Consider the following 19,128-nt stretch of genomic DNA (forward strand, 5'->3'; position numbering starts at 1 on the left):
GCATGCATACAGTTTACACACACACACACACACACACACACACACACACACACACACACACACACTCACACATATGCAGGCAGAACACCCAGATGCATAAAACAATTACACACACACACACACACATATATATTAAAATAAAGATAGCTAGGCAGAGGCAGGCAGATCTCAGCCTGGTCTACAAAGCAAGTTCTAGGACAAACAGGACTGTTACACAGAGAAACTCTGTCTTGAAAAGCTAAAATAAAATAAAATAAAATAAAATGAAGATAAACCAAAATAAGGAGGAAACTACGAAGAGATGGCACAGATCAAAAGGGAAAGCAGACTTCTTCCTAAGATTCTCATATCCTAAGAATCTGGAAGGTTCTCTCTACTGTGGCTACCATTCTTTCTAATATTAAGACATGTTCTCCAAATTCAAGGCCTGAGATGGAGCAAGACAGCACTGAAATGAGGACAGCACACTGCTTCTCCCTGCCTTGCTTATCTATTCAGAGACACATTTTGCATGGAATCAAAGCTCCCCTGAAGGAGATAAGGATAGAACTAAAATGAACACCAAAAATAGCCAAAGGATAGCTTGCACCTACTATAATCCTGTTACTCGAAAGGCTGAGGCAGGAGGACTTAAGGGTTCGAGACTAACCTAAGAAGCACAGCAAAAGACCTGTCTCAAAAACAAAAATACCCCAAATAAACCAAACCCAGGACTGTGCCATCCATCCTGCACACACCATGCTCACTCCCTGGCTGGGAAGCAGCTCTAACAGCACTGCACTGTTGCCTTTCTGCAGGGCAGGAAGAATGAATGATTCCAAACTATGTTCTACAGGCGTTGATATAGGAAATAGCCTGGAAAGCAAGGGTAGTGTCGATGGCCCAGCCAGAGGCAATCTGTTTGCTGACCAGAAACTGCTTTTGTAGGGCAATGATTGGACAGATTTACTAAAAGTCTTTGAAAAACCCAGTGTCTCCTCTAAATGTGTGGTTTGATGTCTCTACTGAGGTCGTCTTCCCAAAGCCCCATGCCACTGTGGCCAAGGAGCGGGAGCCTGGGGAAATATGGAGCTCATGCTGCCTGCTGTGCCATAAATAACAAAGTCCTTTGTGACAGAGGAGTCTTCTGCCTTTCTCTAGGATCTGTAACTGGGATATGCATCTGTATGTCTGCCTCCTCAAAATTCACACCCAAAATCCTTGTGAGTGGGTCTCTGGGAGGGAATTAGGTCAAAGGATCAGTGACAATATAGAACCCCACTGAGCTCCCTAGCCTCTTAAGCCACTGGGGGAATCACAGATGTTCTCGAACCAGGAAGCAGGCTTATCCTAGACACCAAATCTGGCAGTGTCATAGTCTTAGCTCACTTAATCCTAACAACATTTTTTTAAAATTTTATTTATTTTTACTTTATATGTGTGTAAGCATTTGTCTGAATGCATACTTGTGCATCATACATGTGTAGTACTCATGGAGATCAGAAGACAGCATGAGATCTCCTGGAACTGGAGTTACAGACAGTTGTGGGCTGCCATGTTGGTGCTGGAAATTGAACTTGGGTCCTCTGAAAGGCCATCCAGTACTCTTAACCACTAACCCATCTCTCTAAACATCCTAACAACAATATTAAGTAGTATTACTATTAGTACAATTGTTCAGATTCTCATATTGCCATTGTTTTACAGAAGAACAGAGCCTTCAAAAGTTAAGTGACTTGCCTAAGGGTATACAGCTAAGGAAGAGTATCCATTGGGCTCTCAAGTCTTCCAAAAACATAAGAAAGGAAATGATGTTATTTGTCCCTTCCTGTGGTCCCAAAGGCCCTCTGGATTTCAGTTCACTCAGGGTTAGGCTTAATCAGCTGAGATGCTCTACTGCCATGTCCAGGAACTACCTAAGGTGGTAATTACCATGATGTTCCACATGAGCATCTCCTAGTAGCTCTTCCATAGCTCCTAGGGAAGGCCCACCCCCGCCACCTCTACCATTGCTTACCTACAATATCTTCATACGCATTCTCTTCTAAAGTGCTTTTGGATCCAAACTTGGGTTGACTCTCAGTACCATTCTCAGTGGGAGAAGAGGGATACAGGGACTGGAGACTGGATGCATCCTCAAACTCAAAGGATTTTCTGTGGACAAGAGCAAGAGTCATTTTGGCTGGACCAGATCCCCTTGTGTTGCTGGCAATAGCCATGGGAAACAGTCACAATCAGAGGCCTTCCTCCTCAAGCTTGTTACTATACTTCCAAGCAAGAAGACAAGATAGTCTAAAGGGCCCCAGTCTGAGTGACTGCAATGTGCTCATCTTTTATAATACCAGTATGAGGTAATAATTTCCACAGTTTAAAAACATCCTGTCGCCGGGCGATGGTGGCGCACGCCTTTAATCCCAGCACTCGGGAGGCAGAGGCAGGTGGATCTCTGGGAGTTCGAGGCCAGCCTGGTCTACAAGAGCTAGTTCCAGGACAGGCACCAAAGCTACAGAGAAAGCCTGTCTCGAAAAACCAAAAAAAAAATAAAAATAAAAAAAATAAAAATAAAAACATCCTGTCTGGGCTAGTGAGATGATAGCTCAGCAGGAAAAGGCACTTGCCACCAAGCCTAATGACCCGAGTTCAATCCCTAGGACCCATGTGGTAGAAAGAGAACCAATTCTTATAAGTTGTCCTCTAACCTCCACATACAAGCCTAAAATAGATAAACATAATTAATTTTTAAAAAGTGGTCAGATGCCATGTCAAATGTTCTTCTTCCTGTGTCATCTCGTTGGCCTTCAGAACAGAGCTGACAAGTACTGTGCCATTTATGAACAAGAAGATTGGAGGCACAAAGGCAAGATTTTCCAAGGTTGCCTGCTTCCAGAGTCTAAACTTCCAACCACAATTCTGACCTCTCAGACTTAGAAAGAAAGTATCCTTCTTGAGAAAAGTCTGCCATTTCCAAAGGAATAGAGCGATGAACCAGCTTCCTAGCAAGGACTCTGAGCACGCCATAAGGACTCTATACTGGAAGGTCATCCTAAGATATCTTCTCTCCTTATCTGAGTTGGGATTCTGGCTACATTCTCTCTTTATCCAAGGCATATCCCTTCCAGTGAAGTTCAATGAGATGACACATGAACAGGTACATTTGACATGGGTCTGACCCTTTTAAAAATATTATGTTTACTTCTTTTAGGCATGCATGTGAAGGTCAGAGGACAACTTAGGAGTTGGTTCTCTTTCCATGATACAAGTCCTCTGGATTTTCCCTCATGTCTCCTAGGGGAAAAAGAGACAGTGTGACTGAATACTTATCTCAAAGTGCCTTCCTCTTTCAATGACATCCTTTCTTTCTTGCTTATTGAGTGCTCTTCTTGAGAGCCCTGGGTTGCAGTCAAAGACCACTCTCTTAAGCTCGCCTAGCCCCTCTGCAGCATTCAACCAAACAACCTAACACCACTTCTTATCCCGGTATTCTCGTGCTGCTCTTCCATCAGCTCCAAGTGCTGGCAGAGGTGTGCAGCACTATGCCTGGCTAGGATTTCCCTTTTTTAAAAGGCTGTTCTTATATTTGTTATTTTGAGATAGGGTCTCTCTATATAGCCCTAGTTGACCTAGAATTCACTATAGAGACCAGGCTGGCCTCAAACTCACAGAATTTACCTGCTTATACCCTTCTGAGTGTTGGGATTGAAAGCATGTACCACCACAAGCAGTTCTAAATGTCCTTTTCAATGCCATGATCTCTCAGAATTCTGTCTTTAGCTCTCCTTTCCTCATATGTACAAATATCTATGGCCAAGTACTTTATTTCTAATGACCTATAAGCTTCTATATAGGGTCAATACTACCCAGCTAAATAGTCAAATACTGGACATTTTATACAGGTACCATGTTGAAGGTCAACACATTGCTTCTCATCAAGATAAATATAGTCTATTTTTCCCCCAGGATTTTGTTGTTGCTGTGTGTGCATGTATGTACATGTTCATGTAGGTGTGGAAGCCAGACATGGTTATCTTCCTTGATTATTCTTCACCTTGTTTTTTTGAGACAGGGTCTCACTCAGTGTGGCCTTAGCTGGCTTGAAACTTACTATGTAGAGCAGGCTTTTCTCAAACTCATAGAGATCCACATGCCTCCCAAGTGCTGGGATTAATTAAAGGTATGTGCCATTCTTGTGTGCCTTGTTTTTTTGATACACAGTCTCTGCAGTTCATCGATTCATCTAGGCTGGCTAGCCAGCAAGCTTCAGGAATATGTCTGTTTTGACTCCATCTCCACCAGCTGGGGTTGCCATGTATCATGCCCAGTTTTCACATGGGTGCTATGGATACAAACTCCGATCTTCATCCTTGTGTGGCAAGCACGAAACGGACTAAGCCAGCTCCCCAGCCTCTCTTCCTCAGAAATTCACACCCCCCCGACTGCATATAATAAGTATCTGGTTTTTACATTTCTTTAAAATAAGTCTTTTAGAAGCACATGTGACATACATAAACAAACTTATCATCATGTCCTCCTCAGGGGAAAAGCACTCAAGGTTCAGACAAGCAAACACAACAGCTCACACTTTCTGAACTGCTCCTCTTTTTCTCCAAATGCACAGGCCAAAGTCTGAAAAATTCTTTAAAAGACTCCACCATTCTTATTCTCTCTTCTTCCTCCTTCTTCTTTCCTTTTTCTTCTTCTTTTTCTTCTTCTTCTTCTTCTTCTTCTTCTTCTTCTTCTTCTTCTTCTTCTTCTTCTTCTTCTTCTTCTTCTTCTCCTCCTCCTCCTCCTCCTCCTCCTCCTCCTCCTCCTCTTCTTCTTCTTCTTCTTCTTCTTCTTCTCTCTCTTTGTGTACATTACATGCAAATGTGATGTGTGGGAATACACATAACACCTTTGGGTTGATCAACTCTTCCCTATTCCTTGCTACCTAGCCAACTGTTTTCTGTAATTCTAACTCTGGCTCACTAACTACCCCCAGGAGTAACCTTCCCTACTTCTGAGCTGAATTTAGATGCTTTTTCTCTGAGTCTCTACAGCATTCTGCACTGCAAGGGGTCATGATGCATATCATGGTATCTGCGATTTCTCTATGTATCAGATCATCAAGTGCTTGAAGGAAGAACCACGACTTGTCTCTGTGTCCCTTGGACCAGCACAAGGTTAGGTGTACAGCAGGCTCTAGATGGATATTAGCAGAAACAGATGAATATGTTCAAAGCAAGCTCACTTGGAGACTGATAAGTAAATTAAGGAGGCAATAAGCACTCCTGGGAAAGGTCAAAACATAAGCCTGTACATAGCCATAAGTTATCCCAGCTCAGGAGTCTGAAACTTTGTGATTCTCCCTCTACACATGGAAACTCTGTATTTGAGATAGGACATGCTGGATGAAGCATGAAGAGTGGTAACATATTAGAACATTCCCAGAAGGGAAGCAATCTTGGTATGTATAAGTTAAAGGTAAGGATTCCAAAGAATGCTTGCTTCCAACCTGCCACAGAATTAGGTTAACAGGTATCTTCCAACTTCTACCAACTCCATATTACATGTCACACCTAGGAGCTGTCCCTGCTAGTTCAGAACCCAAAGTGCCAGGAATGACCAGGAACCAGAAAAGGCAGTTCTTAGACTTCGCCAAGAAGCTAGTGAAATATTTTCCCATATTTCTCTCTTTTAGGATCCAAGAACCACCCTTTGAAACAGAACCAGGGCATCTGTCCAGGCTGGAGGCTCTCAAGAGAAAGGAATCATACTAGAGCCGGGCGGTGGTGGCACACGCCTGTAATCCCAGCACTCGGGAGGCAGAGGCAGGCGGATCTCTGTGAGTTCAAGACCAGCCTGGTCTACAGAGCTAGTTCCAGGACAGGCTCCAAAGCTACAGAGAAACCCTGTCTCGAAAAACCAAAAAAAAAAAAAAAAAAAAGGAATCATACTGAATTTGTCCACATCCCTCAATTAATGATAAGATATAATCCTCTGGTACAGTTTAACTTTAAGAAATAAATTTTCAGGGGTCTGGAGAGATGGCTTATCCGTTAGGAGCGCAGGTTGCTCTTCTAGAGGCCGTGAGTTCAATTCCCAGCACCCACATGGCAGCCTACTGCAGTCTATAACTCCAGTACCAGGAGATCCAACAGATAAGCATGCAGGCAAAATACCAATGTATGTAAAATAAAAAATAAATCATTAAGAATTGTTTTAAAAATTAATTTTCAGCACAGTACTTCATGTGGTTGTGAGGCTGATATTCTATCAGTCCTTCAATAGACAGTCTTCTTTGGAAGACTGGAAATAAAGGTAGCTTTAACCTTCTTCCAGTGATGTAAGGAATCTTTAACATAGATAGCTCACCCCAACAAACCTAGCCAATAGCTTCAGTACCCAGCACTGCCAAGAATAGCTCGCTCACTCGCTCTCCTCCCCCTCCCAATTCAAGAGCAGGAGGATAGGCCTGGTAGCTTGCTCTCTCTTCCTCCTCCTCCTCCTCCTCCTCCTCCTCCTCCTCCTCCTCCTCCTCCTCCTCCTCCTCCTCCTCCTCTTCTTCTTCTTCTTCCTCCTCCTCTTCCCCCCTCCCATTCAAGAACAGGAGAATAGGCCTGGTAGTAGTACATGACTTTAAACCCAACACTTAGGAGGCCAAGGCAAGATGTTCTCAGTGAGTTCAAGGCCAGTCAAGTCCATAACAAACTCCAGGCCAGTTACAAAATGAGGGGGGAGAGAGACAGAGACAGAGTACTCAAGAGAACCATTCCATTTTCCCTGACACAACTGCCAAACTAACAATCACTCAGTGCTTCAGAACTTGCAGTACACTCCTGTGACCCAAGCACAATCGGCTGCTTCTTTCATTTAAAAGAATGCCACTGGGTCCCACTACCTGACACAAGAGGGCATGCCTTACCTGTTCTGTGACTTCCGGTGACCACGCATGTCCTTCTTTGGTCTCCGGGTGACTGGTGGGGCTGGTGTGGAAGGCAAGGGGGGTGGAGCAGCAGCAGGTGTGGGTGAAGGAGGTAGACCATTACTTGGCTTAGTCTTGGGGTTCTTGTCAGCCTCGTATTCAAAGGTACGCTTGGGTTTGGGGACAGGGTTCACAGCGGGATCAGGAGAGCTCTTCGAAAGCAGCAGCTGAGGGCTAGGGCTATTTCCAGGGATCCCTGACTTCGTGGGACCGCTGCCTTCCCTGTCCAGAGGTGGGCCTGCCTCCCCCACAATTCCAGCTACTCCTCCTGCCCTGCTGCTGGAGCTCAAACTTGCACTCCCTGCTGGCTCCTCCAAGGTGCCCAAGGTTCCAGTCTTCCTTCTTCCACGGTCTACACTGTAGCAGCTGCTGGGGAGCTGGGGGAGACCCCGGCCAGGCTGCTCCTTTAGGGCTTCCTCAATTTTCTGGATCCGGCTCAGCACTGCTGAGCTCTCTTTCCTGCTACCATGACCCCTGAGCAAGGCACTGGGCTCACTCCGGCCTGGCCGCTTCTCCAGCCGGTATAAAGAGTCCCGCACAGGGAGTGCCTCTCCCTCCTCCTCTGTCTCAGGGTAGGAGCACTCAGAGAAGGTCCTGCTCATTCTCCGATGGCCTTTGAAATCAAAGGTCTTTTCTGAGCTGCAGGGGGATGGCACCACACTGGAACAGCCCACACTGGGGCAGCCCTCACTGGCTGCCCACTCGCTCCCAGAGCCCTCCCGCTTCTCTCCACACAGATTCATCCTGGGTGAAGCTTCTCGACGACCTTCCCATGCTGAAATCTTCTCCCGGATGCCCAGGCTATGGGCTCGGGTACCAGTGCAAGTCAGCAAAACACTCCGTGGGCCCGCAGGCCCTAGGAATGGGGTGCTCTGGGCAAGGGGGAGGCAAGCAGCCACACCCTCTACATCCTGGGCTGCACCCTGGACAGTCTCCTTCTGGTCCTCTCTCTTGCGTACTGAATGGGCTCGGTCCAAGAAACTGAAGCTGGTAGCCTTGAGGGTACAGATGGGTGGTGAAGTCTCTGGGGAGGGATCTTGAGGGCCTAGGAGTGAAGGACTACGAGGGTGCCGGTCCTTGAGGAGCACCTGGGAGTTAGAGTGGCTGGGGTACCTGCAGGCTGAGGTTTCACTATCACTGAGTGGGTAGATGGGACTTCTTGGTGGGTACAAAACTGGAGGTGGAGAGACTGACTGAGACCTAAGAGCAAAAAGGAAAAAAGAGAGAGAGAGAGAGAGAAAGAGAGAAGAAAATGGTGGTGAGTAGTCTAAAAACCAGAGGGGTCGTGTTTCATTCTGATATTCTGTTCCTGTAGAAGTCTCAAAAATATTCTGTTAAGTGTCTGCCCCCCATTCCCATTACTTGAGATGGAGGCAGGAGGTCATGAGTTGAAGGTTATCATTAGCTACACAGTAAGTTTGAGGCTAACCTGGGATAGTACGCCCAAAACAAAGGAAAAAGTACTCTTCATGTAATATATATCCTCAAGGCTGTCCTCGAGTAGAGAACAGCTTTTTAGTCACAGCAGGCCAACCTCCATGAGCCTTTCTGTCTAGTTCATCCTCAGAGACCCTGAGTAATATATGGAGTAAAACCCTTATGTACAATAGACTAGAACACTCCAAGAGTCTGTAGCTGTCAATTAGAGAACAGTAAGATGAGTAACATGTTGCTAACTGGATAACTGGCTTGGCTCTCTGTAGAAAAAAGCAGAGACTGGTAACACTGCTTTTTACAGTATAAATCTCCTTGAGCTATCAGCATGATATCAATGAATGTACAGATGAGAAAAGATGCTAATGACCAACTTTCATGAGCTGCAGCAAAACAGGTCCAACATATTACTTTCTAAAGTATTCCCAAATGTATATGCCCAAACTATTTGGCCTTTAAACCCTTGGGTGTGTCTCCCCTAAGACTGGGTACTGGATATAAGATCCCACTATCCTGACCAGAATCAGGATCCCCAAGTTAGGCAGGCCCCTCAAAAAAGAGATCTTTCCACTTTCTCAGAAGGCTCATTAGTTAGCTCTACCCTACAACAGTAGATTCATATCCAACAAGTCCCAGCTGTTTCCCAGCTTGAAATCCTAACACAGATCTCAGAAAATGTTCCTATATATATGAACTCGTTTTATCTTCAGGAAAATTCTATTAGGTCATTATTATGTATTGTTGTCTTCATGTTACAAATAAAAAGACACAATGACTTAAAGAAATTACGTATCTCACCAAAGTCACTCAGCTGGTAAGTAGTGAAGACACAATATAAATTTATACTACATTCTGTTGCTCTACAAAGAGGACTCTAAGCACAAAGATATTTCACATTTATGCTTACTGCTGCAGTGTTTACAATAACTAAAAAGTGGAAATAGTCTAGATATCCATCAACAGATGAAGAGATCAAAGCAATGTGGTACATACACGCAATGGGGTTTTACCCAGCCATAAAGAAAAATGAAATCATGATATCTGCAAGAAAATAGATGGAATTAGAAATTCTTATATTAAGACACAGAACCACATTTCCCCTCATATACAGATCCAAGATCTACACACACATACATAACACACATATTATGGGGGTCATGGCACTAGAAAAGGGTCTATGAAAGGGAAAAAAGAGGTCTCAGGGTAGGAGGGTAACGAATACATGTATGCATTCAAATTCCATAATGGAACCCACTATGTTACATTAATTTTAAAACTTTTTAATAGATGAGAGATGGAAAACAGCCAGTAAACAGTTGCCCCTTCCATCTTTGTAAACTCTCAGGCCTCCAAGCATAGTTCACCAGCATTCTCCAGAGCACTGGACACAGCATTTATAAGCACCAGGGACTCCCCTGCTAGAGCTCTTCTAAGTCATGTGGTCAGCATCTCTAAAGAACACTATGAATGTTGAACAGAAATGGTAGGAAGAGGTAAAGGTGAGTAAACTTAGGAGCTCTGAGCAAGCTTCCTCCTTAGCACACTCTTCTGGCATCTATTGTGATAATTACTGCCAACCTTTTTTTTTTTTTTTTTTGCTTTTCATGATAGGGTTTCTCTGTGTAACAGCCTTGGCTGTCCTGGAACTCACTTTGTAGTCTAGGTTGGCCTCAAAATCACAAAGATCCACTTGCCTCTGCCTCCCAAGTGCTGGGATTAAAGGCGTGCAACTACCGTGCCTGGTTCAAGAATTCTTTCGGAACAATATTAGCTCAAAGGTGGCAAGAGTTTGCTAATACTGAAACCAGAGAAGGTTTGGCTGATCAAAAGCTGGGCTGTCCAGCTTCAGAGCCTCCAAAGTGTCATGCCATCTCCAGGACAGCAGCCATCTGTTCCTGAGCCAAGCGGCTGCCACCACCTGTTCACATACAGAAAACTGGAGCTCTGGTGAGTCAAGAATTGGCTGACAATTCCCTGTTGGATCACAGGCTTGACTGCCCTGATAACAGGAAATCTCAACATGCTTAAGTTGTTTTTCAAAAGGGCAAGTCAAACAAGAGCCATTGCAGGTGTATATGGGCATGGATGAGAGAACTGCAGTGCACAGCCAAGCTCATGATTAAAGATCCTGATCAGTGAGGAGGTACCTCAACCCTCTGTAGCAGGCACAAGCAGAGCACTGAACCTAAGGAGAACCCAGCCTACACATAATGGACAGGGATCCCCATTCTCTCTTGCTTTATAAAGACCCAGATATAAAAGCCACCTACAAAGATAAGTCTTGGGATTCCACAGAGGACTCTGGGTGATTCTCAGTTGCATATAGGAAGAGTGCCTCCACAGGTCTCTGCTCCGAGGCTAGGGAAAGGCTCAGAAGAATTTCTTACTTCTCACAGAAAGAAGGCTTAAGGAAAGATACAACAGGGCTGTGGGCAGATGGCAGGATGCCTGGATTTTGTAACAGGGAGTTTGCACAGCATCTGCTGACATGAGAGATAATACTCAGCCTTAGTCTTCAGTTTCATTTAGTTGTCTTTGATCCCTAAACAGGTTGAGAGAGAAAGTAAAACAATTCCTCACCTGTCAGGTGAGAGAAAATGATGGCTAAGATAATGACAGTGCCAATCCCTGAGCAAACCCTCTTTTGGTGTCTGTTTTTTTTTGTTTTTTGTTTTTTTTGTTTTTGGTTTTTTGAGTCAGGGTTTCTCTGTGGTTTTGGAGCTTGTCCTGGAACTAGCTCTTGTAGACCAGGCTGGTCTCGAACTCACAGAGATCCGCCTGCCTCTGCCTCCCGAGTGCTGGGATTAAAGGCGTGTGCCACCACCGCCTGGCTCTTTTGGTGTCTGATCTCCCACTCTGGTGCTGTCATTCTTCAGGAACATTGTACTCAGTGGCTTCCTTGGTTCAGATTCAGAAAAGGTTAGTGGAGAGCTTTCCAAGTGACCTCCATGACACAGCCTGGCTCTCCATCCACTTGGTATATTGTATGACAGATACACTAGATCTTGCCATTAAGAACCAGCGGGGACCAGAAAGACAAAGCCCACCTTCCTCCGTGTGTTTTCCAAGTGACCTCCATGACACAGCCTGGCTCTCCATCCACTTGGTATATTGTATGACAGATACACTAGATCTTGCCATTAAGAACCAGCAGGGACCAGAAAGACAAAGCCCACCTTCCTCCGTGTGTGTGTGTGTGTGTGTGTGTGTGTGTGTGTGTGTGTGTGTGCACCACCTAACAGAGTTGGCTTTTCTTTGCCATCCATACACTGTTTTGTGCTTCTTTACCTCTGGTTTTACCACCATAGATAAAGAAAGGACAAAAAGCCTGTGTTCTTCCCCTTCTCTATGCATCTGGTTCCATACTGCTCCCCAACAAACCCACCTACTACTCCACAACTTCATCTCATCAATTCCGCTCCCTAATACCTTGAACAGCTCCTACCCCCATTCCCAATGCTAGCTACTGCTACTTCCTTTGTTCAGATCTCTTCTTGCATCGGGACTGATTTCTCTTTGCTTCAGCCTCAACCTGTTCTGGTCTATATTCTCATTTCTGACATCTTTATACCATGCAACTCACTGAAACCCCTGCAGACTAAAAGCAAGCTGACAAGGCCCCCATAATTTGGTCTGCTTAGGCTTCCCTTCATCATCTTGTACTGCCTCTCCCTCGGTACCAATTCTGCATCCCACCTAAAGGCATGTCAAGCTCTTAGATTTTCTTCATCTGATCCCCTTCCACCCCAGGTGGAAATGGCCAATTTTGAATTCCTCTACCGTGGCTGGAAAAGTATTTATTGTGGTAATGATACTTAAAAGGGTGTCCCAACCTTGACACTGCAACATGACATTGTCATTTATAAATACACTTGACCACATTCACAGGTATCTTGAGATATGTGTGGATCACAAACTGCAGGCTAGACATACTTGCATCAGACTGTTTCCCAACATATCTTCTTAACCAGATTACAAATGGACTTATTTAGAGCTTATGACACTATCCTGTTAAATTTTGATACCCCCTGCACCTAAATGTAATTTTTATATTGAATGAATGAGTGAGTGAATAAAGGATGAATGAAAAGATAAGCAGTGAAAACCCTAGTTTCCTTTATGTCTGCCCAACACAGAAAAATACACAAAACACTTAGTGCCACCCAGTAAGGCTGTCAGTCCAAAGCCTCCCCCCATATGGCAATAATTGTATAGCAGACCAACTGCCTAAAGATCTGAATCTAGTTCTGTCAACTTCCTTTGTATGCTCATGGGCAGGTCATCTTTATTCTCTAAATCTCAAATTCTTTATAAAATACTTTTGCCAGGCAGTGGTATCCCACGCCTTTAAACCCAGGCAGGTGTATCTCTGTGAGGTCAAGGCCAGCCTGGTCTACAGAGGGAGTTCCGGGACAGGTTCCAAAGCTACAGAGAAACCCTGCTTCAAACACACACACACACACACACACACACACACACACACACACACACACACACACACGCAAAACCAACCAACCAATCAAACAAACAAAACCCCAAGAACAACAACAAAACAAAAACAAAACTTTCTCTGATTACCTATAGGCACTAGCTGTGTGACTAAGATGATGTCAATTTATAAAAGTGAACACTATGAATTGATTCAAAAAAAATTTAAAAAAGGAAAGGAATATGAATGGTCCCAGGTTTTGGCACCAGATGAATTTTTAAAAAGAAGAAGAAGAACTAAAAAGGAAGGACATATTGCTCCTAGGTATGGTGGAGAAGGTTTATTATAGATATGTTGGAAAGCATGGCCAGAGGCAGGGACATCTGGGAGTGTCCAGAATGGACGTGAGGCCATGTGAGGAGAAAGAGGAGGGGAAAGAAGAAGGGAGAAGGGGAACCAGATGCAGCAGCCAGGAGGTCCAAAAGAGAGTAGATTAAAAAAAAAAACAGGTAACCAAAATGGTTGGACTATATAAGGAAGAGCAGCTGAGGGAAGGGCAGCCCAGCTCCTAGGCTGGAGAAGTTTAGGGTAGGTCATGGGTTATGCCAGCCATGAGGGTCCCCATGATAGGTAGGGACTGAGAGATGCAGGGAGAATATGGTAGCCAGTGTCTGCTCTGATATATTAGGTAGGCGCCTCAGCTATTTCTTCTGGTTTGAAACCTAACATGAAAAACTCCCAGCCGGGTGGTGGTGGCGAACCGAACGCCTTTAATCCCAGCACTTGGGAGGCAGAGACAGGTGGATCTCTGTGAGTTCGAGGCCAGCCTGGTCTACAAGAGCTAGTTCCAGGATAGGCTCCAAAGCCACAGAGAAACCCTGTCTCAAAAAACCAAAAACTCCCAAAGACCAAGAGAAACATAAGACAAAAACAAATACAAAGCAACCAACACACACCCAAGATGTTCCTTGATGGCTCACTCTGTTCTCAGTTCCAGAGCCTACCCTGCGGGAGGCAGCCCCTGTGTAACTGGGTACCTGATGTACCACAGCTTGTCAGCAGCAGCCAGTTCTATTGCTTGACACGGACATAGATGCCAACACCATGGCATACAATTTGCCAAAATAAACATTTTTCAGGAGACAGGGAGTTAGAAAAACAGATAAAAGCAAAGGGGGTGGGGGAATGTACACAGGAAATTTAAAAGAATGTAAGAATATAAACACACATGCATGGAGATAAATATTTAAAGACAAGTAAGCACTGTTTTTTTTTAAAGTGGGGTATGAACTGAGGTATGAAAATAGAACAAATTTAAAGAGAAAGCAATGTGTATGCATGTTTCAACACATGCATGCAGGTGGAAGTTGAGCCTTAAAATGCAAACTACTCCTTCTGCTACAAATATAACCCAACCCCAGTGTGGGTCCTGTGCCTTCTTTTCTTTCTCCCTTTTCTGAACTCTCTGGCCTCGGACACTCTATGTAGTTGAGGTTGACCTTCAGTTCCTCATCCTTCTGCCCCATCTTCCAAGCGCTGTAATTATAGGTATACACACTGCTTCTCTTAAACAATATGGCAGGAAGCATTTGTACCAAAAGATGTCCTGCTACATATTGCTAAGTGCACCCAGAACTGTTTTGGAGAGAAAGCTTATCAGTGCACTTCTAAGCTAAGCTTGCTTAAGTTGAAAGGGGAGAAGTTAGGGGAATAGCCAGGGGTGTTACTAAATAAGAGGCCAAGTCGGAAGTATTTGGGTGAGAGTCTTAGGTACCCACGTAATTACCCCAGAGGTATCAGGATATGCTGTGAACACTAGAAAGTGAGCCTTCTTTTTTTTGGGGGGGGGGTCCTACTCAATTGGTGTTTAGCCTCACAAAAGTGACTGCTCAACTGAGATGGGTTGTTGACTCCCCAAGTATGAGCATTTTCCCATCACTCTGTGATGGCCTCACCTTGGGATGGCATTCTCAATGTGCTACTCTGCACAGGGGAGGAGAAAAAGGAGGAACATAGCCTGAGTCTTGTCAGCAAAATTAGTATTTTATTCCTTAGATTAAAATCTCAACAACCCACAACCCACTTGAGCAGAGTTTCAATAAAGCAGTAAAAGATGAGGCAATTGACCAGTGTAGTTCATAACTGTCAAAATCATCATTAACAAGCAAGGAAAGCTAAGGACTCGTCCAAGTCAAAATGTGCCAAAGGATATAACTAAACCTCAGAAAATATGCATTAAGTACACACTTTAATAAATGGTAATGTATTAACAAGGATTAGTTTTAGCTGTACTGTTGTAAATGTCAGATGTTACAATAGAAGAGATCAGTGCAGGGTACAGATGTCAGGGCCACAGATGTGAGTCCATTCTACCTTGACTACAGGTCAGAGAGCTCAAGCTTGTTTTGCTCTTCAGAAAAGATGGGAGTTTTCCTCCCAGTGGGAATCTCAGCCCCCTAAGAAGTAGCAGTAATGAACAGAGTTCTTACAACAAAGAAGCCGTCTCTTAGTACACAGGACGGACAGGTAAAGGCTAATTACCCTGGCCTAGTACAAACCTGCACAGCTGTGTAAATTAAAGCTGGCTTTATGAAAAGCCAAGGAGAACAGAAACTAAGTTCCAGGAGACCGTGCCAAAACCACATGTGATGGTTTTAGAACATGGTCCCCAAATTCTCTATCATGCCCTCTGCCAAAGTGATCTCTCTTTTGTACCTGAGTTCTGCAACTGCATGGCCAACAGAATATAGTTGACATCAATCTGTGCCAAACCCTGGAGAGACAGAGCTTCTAGTTCCTGTCTCTCAAGTTCTGTGTAAAACCAGGACAACTGGAGAGGCATGCCTAAGAATTCTGGCTCAAAGACCTTGGGGGAGGTCCCAGCAACCTCCAGCATCAACCTCCTGACATGTGTCAAGACACTACCAGCTAATATAGTCTGCCACTGCACCCTTTCAGGCAGTGCTCAGTCTGCATTCCTAATTCACAGAAGATGAGAGTCTGACAAAATGGTTGACTACTTGGCAGTAGGTTAACAAGGCCAGCCTATAAATGGCATACTACTAAAGCAAATTTCTAAAACTGGTGACTTAGGAACTGCCATTGGTACTTAAAAGCAAGTAAGGAAAATGTTATTTAAAGCTGGGAACAAGGAGATCCTTACTGTACTGAAACTTTGGCGACTGTGTCAGGCAAAGTGCTGAAATTGCCACAGAACTTCTAGCTGACAGCAGTAAGAGAGATGAGAGGCATTTAACCACAACTTTCTTGGCTGGGTGGTGGTGGTGGTGGCAGCGCACGCCTTTAATCCCAGCACTCGGGAGGCGGGGGCAGGTGGATCTCTGTGAGTTCGAGACCAGCCTGGTCTACAGAGTGAGTTCCAGGACAGCAGGGCAGTTTGACAGAGAACTAACATTTTATGCCAAATTTAAAGGATAGATAAAAAGGATTTAACTCATATTTATGGTCTTAAGGGTTTTTAGACCTATCAGAAGTTTTCCCTTTTTAGACTCACTGTGGTATAATCAGCTGCTCAACAGAAGTGCTCAGGTGGATGACTTTCCTGTCACATTCTTAGTGCTGTATACACATATTCACTAAACCATCATCATGATGGAAGTCATTTTTTCATTTAAAACTCTTTTATTGCCGGGCGATGGTGGCGCACGCCTTTAATCCCAGCACTCGAGAGGCAGAGGCAGGCGGATCTCTGTGAGTTCAAGACCAGCCTGGTCTTACAGAGCTAGTTCCAGGACAGACTCCAAAGCCACAGAGAAACCCTGTCTCGAGAAACCAAAAAAAAAAAAAAAAAAACAAAAACAAAAACAAAAAAAACAAAAAAACTTTTATTGTCCAGAGAGGCTGGAGATGAAGAACACGTTTATTTTCTGACCCAATAAATTCTTATTTAGCTATCCTTTAAATTTCGTGCAAAAACTAGATAGTTCCCTTCTAAACTCACCCATCTCTTTTTCTACTATCAACCAGAAGTCAGGTGGTGACTCTAGCACTTTCCCAACAGAATCCCCAAACTTTTTAATTCAGTAAGGATCTCCTTGACTCGTACAGGGAAAAGCCTTCTGAGTATCCAGAGGGCTGGTCTTACAAGCTCGCTCTGCAGACAACCATGGTGTCCAAGAAGCCTGTAACATCCTATTACATCATGACAATTTTATGGGAAACCCAATAAAGAAAGGGAATCTACCTTCAAGTGACAGTGTGTGTGCTGTCTAACTAGTGCAACAGAGTGTATGAAAACCATGCCAGCATGGTGGTGCACGCCTTTAATCCCAGCACTTGGGAGGGAAAGACAGGCGGTGTTCAAGGCTAGCCTAGTCTTCATAGCAAGTTCTGGGCCACCCAGGGCTATGCAGTGAGACTGTGTCTTAGAAGAAAGGCAGGAACTTTTTAAAGAAAGTACATCAGTTTGGAATGAAAAGAGCAGAGGACACTACAAAATGAAAGGAAGACTTTGGACCTCTGGAATACATTATAAAGCAGGCTGAGAAAATCAATCATCTATAAGAATGAGATAACTTTTATTTTGCTTTTTAATTTTTTTTGTGTGTATTTGTATATTTTCATGTATGCTTGTGTGTAGAAGTCCAGAGCACAATTTATGGGAGTCATTTTTCTCCTTCCACAACATGGGTCCCAGGGATGACTAAACTCAGGTCATTCATGTCACTGAGCTTGGTTGCAAGGTTCTTTACTCACTGAGGCACCGTGCTTATCAGAATGAACTCCTTTTTCGTGCATACATAAATTGTATGTATTTGCTCAGACCCCCCACATTGCCCTCTCTTATCACTCTCCACATCCTCTGAACACTTTCTTCCTTACAAGTCACCCTCCTACTTTCATTTAAAAATGAAAGATCACTGAGTGTGGATGGGAAGAATGACCAAAGTAGAGAAGAATCATCAAGACATTACCAGCAGATTATGCTCAATAAAGGAGGCTACCTTCCCTAATGGAGTGACCAACAAATAGGCAGTGCCTTCCACAAGACAGTTAATGCTTCAGGCTTTGGGAACACAGATACCCAGGTTTCCTATAATCTACAACCAGAATCAAGGCCACCAAACACGAGACTGGCAGGTTAACTTCTAAATGGCTATGACCTAGGCACTAGAGTTTCTAGTAGAAATGTTCAGGCCCTACAGTACAAGTGAAATCTGAGAGCAGCAAGTAGCCAAACGGACCCCCATCAGCACTGGTGAAGGAGCTCTAACTAGAATACTTCCTTATCTGCAAGTCTGATTCCACTCCAGGTCATCAGCACCAATACAATCTGACCTCTGCAATTTAGAGAAGCTTTGAGAACCCCACCTCCTCCTGTTGAGTTGGGCATCAAACTGTAGATGCGAGAGTGGGAACAGCCTGCAGGGTTGTGCCTGTCAGGTGAGGAGAGGCCAAGTGTTCACTGGCCTCACGCACAAAGAGAAAAGGAAATCTGATCCAGGAGGCCAAGACACAGCAAATGATAAAGCTTACGTTTTCTTCCTACTACAGGCTCCCACTAAATCACGCCTGTGCATCAAAGGGAAAAGGGGGGAATAAATGTGCAGAAAACCTAATTAAAATCTTAGTGATAGAATCCAGGATCTTTGACCAGACTGGCTGGGGGCAGCATCAGGCACAGCCATGAGCAAGCTAAAGATAAAGCCTTGCAAATAAAGATCTGAACAGTAGCACTGGGGTCCCATATGGTCATACCCACTAGTTTCCAATTCCAAGAGTTCTCTCCACCCCTCACCACACCCCTGCCCTCTCCAATCAAACTTCTGCCCACACCAACATGTTGTGTTGTCTGTTCCCCCGCCCCCCCGACTCTTGAGCTGGCAATGATAAAAGGGCCCCAGGTCACTGCCAACAAATCTACTGAAAAGTCAAACTACAATATTCAAAAGCCAAGAGCATCAAATTGTAAATACCTTGGAAAGAGAGTAGATCATCCTTTCTTTGTTCCCCAGTGGTCAGCTGGGGAAGCTGGCACTCAAAGGAGCCCTCAGAGTTCACAGACAGTGATTTCCTAATTGAACCAGTGACCTCCTGTTTCATCCAGCACAACAACACAGAGACTGTGGCTAAGATGAAGCCGGCCATAGAAACCACAGGATCACAGTGTCCACCCGTGAAACACCTACGGTTCAGGGGTGACCTTGAGTGAAGGACACAGCTAGACAAAGCCAGGTTCCCAGAAATGGAGGGAGGGAGAGGAATGGAAATGTGGCAGGAAGGAAGTGAAGTCACAGAAGGAGGCTGGAGAGGTGCTTTTTCAAAGGTACATCTGAAGCTCAGATATTTACAAACACTGGGCAGC

General features: G+C 44.5%; 1 protein-coding gene across 6 annotated transcripts in view; it reads right to left on the reverse strand.

Moving 5' to 3' along the window:
• Dennd2b (DENN domain containing 2B) overlaps positions 1–19,128 on the reverse strand; it is a 185,185-nt gene that overhangs the window by 30,647 nt on the left and 135,410 nt on the right. For all 6 annotated transcript variants that reach the window (XM_075971844.1, XM_075971845.1, XM_075971847.1 and 3 more), the window contains 2 exons: positions 6,881–8,140; positions 1,997–2,133 (listed from right to left, as the gene is read on the reverse strand). In XM_075971844.1, the coding sequence (XP_075827959.1) occupies positions 1,997–2,133; positions 6,881–8,140 (1,397 nt within the window). The remainder of the gene's footprint in view (positions 1–1,996; positions 2,134–6,880; positions 8,141–19,128) is intronic.

Source organism: Microtus pennsylvanicus, chromosome 5, assembly GCF_037038515.1.
Source record: "Microtus pennsylvanicus isolate mMicPen1 chromosome 5, mMicPen1.hap1, whole genome shotgun sequence".
Classification (NCBI taxonomy): Eukaryota; Metazoa; Chordata; class Mammalia; order Rodentia; family Cricetidae; genus Microtus; species Microtus pennsylvanicus.